Source organism: Megalops cyprinoides, chromosome 7 (assembly GCF_013368585.1).
Source record: "Megalops cyprinoides isolate fMegCyp1 chromosome 7, fMegCyp1.pri, whole genome shotgun sequence".
Taxonomy (NCBI): domain Eukaryota; kingdom Metazoa; phylum Chordata; class Actinopteri; order Elopiformes; family Megalopidae; genus Megalops; species Megalops cyprinoides.
In genome coordinates this window covers 36,887,238-36,894,236 of record NC_050589.1, presented here as the reverse complement: position 1 = coordinate 36,894,236, position 6,999 = coordinate 36,887,238, and the positions used below count along the sequence as shown (strand labels likewise).

At 46.3% G+C, this 6,999-nt stretch overlaps 1 protein-coding gene across 1 annotated transcript; it reads left to right on the top strand.

Moving 5' to 3' along the window:
• The first annotated feature begins 390 nt into the window (after nucleotides 1–390).
• ankrd33aa (ankyrin repeat domain 33Aa) lies at nucleotides 391–6,515 on the top strand. Its single transcript, XM_036533563.1, has 4 exons — nucleotides 391–819; nucleotides 943–1,072; nucleotides 4,083–4,223; nucleotides 5,665–6,515. The coding sequence occupies exons 1-4, from the start codon at nucleotides 547–549 to the stop codon at nucleotides 6,513–6,515; spliced, it is 1,395 nt and encodes a 464-aa protein (XP_036389456.1). The 5' UTR covers nucleotides 391–546.
• The last annotated feature ends 484 nt before the right edge of the window (nucleotides 6,516–6,999 follow it).

Sequence of the window (6,999 nt, the reverse complement as noted above, 5' to 3'; positions counted from 1 at the left end):
GTATTTCCCCTTTGTTAAGCAATTTACATAGCTGAAGCTGATTTATAACCTCAGGCAATTTAATATTCAAGTTAATATTTCAGCGTGGGAATCAAACCTGGAACCTTCTGGTTACAAGACACATTTTCAATCCAATATTCTGTTCTGCCACAGAGTCATGAAGGCAAGAATATGCCTAGTTTTATGCCAAAGTGAGTTCCCTCACTTTTAGATCAGTCTTACTACACTGCTCTGCCAATTAGCAGCTAGAGGGAAGTGAAGCGGATGTGACTCACCCTCCCTCTGTAATAATCATGTGAAACGGAAGGAGAGATGTCATCATTGCATTCCATTAAACACAATGTGCTGCATTCTGAGTTTACCTAAAGCTGTGCCAGAACAGCAGACAAATGGTCTCTCTCGCAGATGGTGTGAGAAGACCACCACTGGAGCAGGAATCCCAGTTCTGACCACTGACCCTCTCTGCCCTCTCCGAGGTCATCAGGGATGCAGAGAGCAGAAGGACACCTGGGCAGTCTGTGATCCCAGGCTCTGCGGGGCACCGGAATGGCACACGCCGAGGATGATGACCCCAACCTGTGGGAGGGCCCAGACGAGGACAATTCAGAGCTCTCCCCGTACAGGGACGATGCGGAGTGCGAGAGTGTGCTCTCCGATGACTCGGTCCTCCCTGTGTATGACCGTGAGCAGAAGCCAGGCACGGGGGAGGTCAGCACACTGTATGAGGCTGCCACACAGAACGACGTCACCGCCCTGCGCAGACTGCTGGAGAGGGGCGTCACCCAGGAGGAAGTGATGGAGCTGGACATCAATGGACGGGTGAGCATGACATCTCTATTTCAATGACTTTTCATCAGGCAAACGATGAGGCGTGGGGAAGGGATGTATGCACTAGTCAGCTGATAGCTGCCCTTGTCCTGTGTCTGCTGTGCCCCATGGTAGAACTGTCTGATGCTGGCTGCTGATAAGGGCTTCGTTGATATAGTCACTGGGCTTCACCACTGTCCCTTCATCGACATCAACCACCAGGACAAAGATGGAAACACCGCTCTTATGATTGCTGCCCAAGCAGGTCAGTGTAACCCCATATAACCCCCCCCACACACACACACCCCTCCACAAACTGATTTCATCCCTCCAGCTTTTCAGGGGGTGGATCTTTAGCCAGCACCATTTTAGTGGAGCTCACCTGGGTCTTTATTTCAGCAATCTCATTGTATCTCTTAGTGTGCTGTGGGTGGTTCAAAGCCAGCAGCAACCCTACCTTCTGCTCTGCTGGGTAAAGATGTCCCACAGGTCAACTGATAACAGCAAGACAAACATAACTACTACAATAAAAATAATTATCATTACCCTCTACGGGTGAAGGTGACATCCAACCCTGCCAACAGCTTCTAGTACACTTCTTGTGCCAGCCCTGTCATGTGACACTGTTGGCAGGGCTGGATGTGACATTCATTTCTACACAACACTTGTTATAACCTGTGAGTGTCATGTATCACATGTACAGTAATCCAAATGCTTAACACAGCTGTTATGTATGCTTTATGTAGTCACACTAAAAGTAAAATATGGCTGAATTGTGGTATGGACTGAAAAAACAAGCCCCTTCCTGTTAGCACTGCAGTATGGCACGCCTCCCAAACCAAAGCTCATATGTGATCAAAAGTTTATGGTAGAGCTGAACAGCGCATTGTGCGTCCTACTAGTGATGTGTCGGTCGGAAACGAATCAGCTCTATGAGCCGGCTCCTTTATGTGAATGACGGGAGCCAGCTCCCGTCTGAGAGCCGGTTTCTTTTTCTTTTTTTCTTATTAATACAAGACAGAATAATAGGATAATCTTTTCGCCACACTGCTCGGCCACAGGTACTCCATGCACTGACTGAATGTTAGAATTGTAACATACATTTATGCATGAGGACCAGATGCACTGTGTTTAGTGTTTGTAGCGAAACGCTAATTTACAACGTGCAATATAAATAAAACGTTCAATACACATGTGTAACAGTGTTTGATGTTTTTACATTAATGCTTTTATACCAAACAATGTAAAATAATGGTATTCTGGAAATTATAAGGTTTAGTATAATTACATTGAATAATTTAAGTGATATACGTGCACACACACCAATCATAGGTAAAAACATTGTTAAATTTGGCTGAATTATAAAAGCCAGAAGTGGTGCTAAATGAAGAGCCGTGTGGGAACCGAAAGAGCCGGCTCTTATTGCTGAGCTGAGCCAAATGATCCAGCTCTTTTTAGATCCGGCTCTTTTTCCCATCACTACTTCCTACTTTAATCATTTCATGCAGTGATTTTGGGTGGTGAGTATTAGCAACATGACAGCATAGGCTATGCCCCAGGTTCAATTCCAGCTGGAATGACCCAGTAAATTGGTTTTGTTCTGCTAGAAACAGGGGTGGGTGCATCACCAGGGGTTGCTCAACTCACCACGATTCACTGGGTGCCTGTGAGCACTCAGATGGCATCGGTGGAACAGCACCAATGAGCAGCGGCTGCAGCACACCATGTTACTTATGGTGGAACAGGCACCGATGGGAGGATGGCTGCGGCTCCACTGATGTCACCCGAGTGTCTCGCAGGCGCCTGACGAGTTGCAGGGTGGTCACGAGTGTAAAGACAAGGACTATAGGTCAACAAACCCACCCTTTCTTCTGATGGAACAAAAACCGATTTGTTCCACTGCTGTTACCATGGGGGTCACTGGCCCTGTTCACACCTGGCATTAACATGCATCTTGGGTGATCCAATCACAGGTGGACAGCTCTAAGTACAGGTGTGAATGCACCCAAGATGCATTGAGGACACATTGAGATCCAATTGCTCAGACCACATTCGGGTTGGTCTGGGCTGCATATGGCCACATTCTTTTAGCAGTGTGTACGTGAATGTGTCCTGGGCCACACTGAAGGACCGCCTACTCAACTGACGTCCTCTGCTTAAGGTGCTGAACAGGACACTCGTTAAATGACCCAGGCACTTCAGTGCTTTCAGTGTTTTCAGTGTTAATTTAAACAGCAAGTTTCAAAGACAAACATTCACTGATTCACAGACAGCTACACAGCTTGGAATAATAGTCTGCTTTTTGCAATATAGTAACGCTGAACAGGACGCTTGTTTCACGACTCGGGCACTTCTTACTTTTAATACATTATTCCACATCAAGTGCGCTTCTTTTAAACTTAGAAAAGTAATTGATAAACGTGCTCACAATACTAGCATGCTACCTAGCTAGCTAGCAACCACAGATATTAAAGTACATAGTGAAACATTTTCATAGCAGTGAATGATGTAAGAACGTTTGGAAACTAAATAACTTGCTTAGCCAATTTAAATCACCTATACTGGCAAGGTGCCATCCAAATATGGTTACGTCTAAAACATTTTAATCTAGCATTTCTGCCTTTTCCAAAGATAAACAGAATAAGAGTCGCTGCGTCTGGAAATTTCAAAAAGCCCACAGAGATATATTACGAGTGCGTCAAACATCTTGAGAGATTTGGTTTGCCTGGAACACACCAAGGAATAGACCCAGTCTGTATTGATTTGATTTCTTCTTCTTCTTTTAATTTCCGGCATACTAGGCACAGGAAATGATGTACGTGTTTATTTGCATATAGAGCTGGGAAGTGAGATCCGATCACAAGTGGTCACTCTAGACGCATGTGGAGATGCATTCTAATGCCAGGTGTGCACTGATGTACTTAGAGCTGTCCACTTCTGATCAGACCACCCAAGACGCATGTTAATGCCAGATGTGAACAGGGCCACTGTCAGCTGATGACACAACTGGGACTGAAAGCAGGCCATAGGGCTCAGGCCAGACAGGGCAACTTTTAAACTTTTGAGTGATGGGAGAACAAGGATTTGTTAACCCAACAATTAGTGGAGCTGCCATCTGCTGTCAACAATTGAGTTACTTGAACGAATCAAAAGTTTTTGCATTTGATACTATATGTTTGAATAAAATGAATGAGCCACTGACAACACATAAGTCCTTTGCCTATCTATTTTGGAACTGACCTGCGTTTCCATTCTTTTTTACTACACCCCTATAGGCCACATCAACATTCTGAACTACATCCTGAACTACTACAGCGGGGTGGACACAGAGGTCCGAGACTCACGCGGATTCACTGCACTCATCAAGGCCGCCATGCAGGGCCGTAATGACTGCGTGTCCTCACTGATCATGGCAGGTGGGTGACCTCCAGCACTGAGGACACAACTGCCTCCCTGCAGCCTTTCAAGCATGTTTAACAGAGCTGAGCTCATTCCTGAGAATTCCTGGAGAAATCAGCACTACAGGAGTGGCTGGTGCAATGTCTCTGTTTTCAGAGGGGGCCGATATGACCTCAAGTCAGGCTCTTTAAAGAGGGGCTGACTTCATCAGGAGAGAAGACAGAAGGGCATGGTGATGACAAGGATGGGATGTTCCTCTTGGCTCATCATCATCATTGAGCTTCCCAGTATTTAAAAAAAAAGATCTAACAGTAACAACAAAAAACAAGACTGAAAATGTTCCATTTAAAAATATTTTTAAACATTTATTTAAATAATGCATTAAATATCAGTACCTCTAAAGTCATACGATTCGCTGTGTCTCACTCTGTGCATTAATAATTCTCTGACTAAAGACATTCTTTAAAATGTCAATGTGAAACAGCACGTGCTTGGTTGGTGCCTTCGAGGGAACAGAAGGGAAGGAGTTTTTCCGTCAGGATCTGAGGATGGGCAGCACATGTTATTTCATTTGGCAGAGATAGATATCAAGATCGAAGGAGGGACCTGCAACCGCATTGGTAAAGCCGTCGGGGTGCTTGTGTCCAGAAGGAATGACCGCCGTACAAATTAATAGATAATTGGCTAAATGGCTTCACTAAATATCGTTAGATGTTTCTAATCGCTATCCATAAGAGCGTTTGCTCAACAAGTAAATATTGAATTGATGCAACCTGAAAAAGCTACTATTTTAGGAAGAAAAGAAAGAATACCAAAAGACCCATAAAAAGCAGTGATTCTGAAAGACAGTGACGCAAACATCACCGAGTTTATTGAACGAACCTGGGGACGCGGCATTTTCTGGTCTACCCGGTAATCTCTCGCTTCTCTTAGTGATCTGGGGATTAGCCACGCGTGGATTTAACACACCTAGCTATTTAAATCCTTCTGGAACCCTTCCAAACATAGCCGTCCAATCAACGCTGGTCATCGTGTAATGACACTTATTTCTAGTTGGTTTTTTTGTTGTTGTTTGTTTCTCTTGGTGGTCTTCGACAACAGAATGACCAAAATAATCGACCCAGCTATAATTTAATATTATTTTAATATTTTTAATTTAAAAAAAAACGTGTATGTGTGCGCACAGAATGCAATGTTGTAAATTTCCCCATAAAATATTCCTCATCCCTTTCGCAGTAAGACTTGGTATTCAAAATAAGTGATGTTCCCTTCTTGGCCACTAGATGGAGCAAAAAAATTGAAGGATTGCATTATTTTTCCATCCGACAAACAAATCCCGTTCTGTCTCACCTTCTTCCCCTGTTATCTTGCCCTTGCCCTTGCCCCCGTACATATGTTCTTTCCCTCTGCTGCTCCTCTCCTTTGATACATCCCCCCTCCCAACCCCAACCCACTCAGGCGCGGATCTGAACGCTGTGGACACAGCTCGGGGCAAGTGTGCCCGGGACTGGGCCCTGAAGACCGGGCGCTTCGAGACGCTGCAGAGGCTCCGCCGACTGAACATGCGGCCCTGCGCCGAGCAGTTCTACGAGTCCTATGTCCCTGAGTGGCCGGAGCTGAAGGAGCTGGTGGCCAAGGCCATGGCCACCAAGAGTCGGGGCGAGCGCCTGACAGAGCACCTGCGCTCCAGCCTGACCTTCAGCTTCCCCCGAGACCCCCAGGACAATGGAGTGCTGGACCATATGGTGCGCATCACCACCAGCATCCACTCCCCTCTGGTGGCCACGGGCTGCCGCCCGCTCTGCCCCACAAGCCCCCCAGAAGTCGGCAAGAGGCGCCTGGCAGTGCCTGAGCTGGTGCAGAGGCACCCAAGTGCGGACCTGGAGGAGCACCCGGTGCGGCACAGCAATGGCTCCATCTCCTCTGCCTCGCCCTCCGTCAAGTCCACCTCATCTGTGTCGCTGGCATCCTGCTGCTCTGACACAGAGCGCCGTGGCAGCGTGCTCTCTATGGCATCCAACAGTGTGCGCAGCTTCCTCCCCCGCAGCCTGGCGCGCCGCAACAGCGTCTTCCCTGCCGGCTGCATCCCCCAGATCAAGGTAACCAAGTCTGCCGACCCCACACCCAAGAAGGAGAAGAAGAGGAAGATGTCTAAGACCCACCTGGAGCCACCAATTTGGAAGTATAAGGAGGCCAAGGAGGAGAAGAAGAGAGAGAAGAAGAAAGCAGAAAAGGAGAGGGAAGAGAAAGAGAAATCAGACAAAGACAAGAAAAAGGAGAAGAAAGAGAAGAAGAAGAAAAAGAAGTAAGACTAGACCACCTGCCATACCCGCCACACAACTGAAGACTCCATGAGGTGAACGTCTTCCTCAGTCATTGTGTCCAACCCAGCATTTGTGTCTTCTACATGAATGTCATCAATGGTGACCTGCCAGTCCCTCCCCTTTTCAATCAACTCTGAAGCGAGGTCACACAAAATAAAATCACAAGAAACTTGTTTTTCTCTCTTTCGCTCAAATTCTGCTTTTCTCAAGGGTGAGAAAACTGTAGAGTTGGGAAAGCAAAGCAAAGTAATTCATGGCTGACAGACCTTCTCCCCTCAGTAAATTAGACTTATTTTTGTTGATCCATTTGACAGAAGGAGAAGCAGGACCTCTGGTCCTGCACTTGTACTTGATGGATGGCGTACTTGTCCTACAAGCACTCCTACAACTTCTTGTTTGCTTGGTTGTTTTCTGGGTGAAGATACAAGTATGTTAAACCTAGATTTATGGGTTCTTTTGGACATTTATT

Excerpts from the sequence above, each read along its gene's own strand:
- ankrd33aa (XM_036533563.1), top strand. The coding sequence starts at position 547 with ATGGCACACGCCGAGGATGATGACCCCAACCTGTGGGAGGGCCCAGAC. Across the intron at positions 1,073-4,082 it reads TATGATTGCTGCCCAAGCAG|GCCACATCAACATTCTGAAC; the intron begins GTCAGTGTAACC and ends ACACCCCTATAG. Across the intron at positions 4,224-5,664 it reads GTCCTCACTGATCATGGCAG|GCGCGGATCTGAACGCTGTG; the intron begins GTGGGTGACCTC and ends CAACCCACTCAG.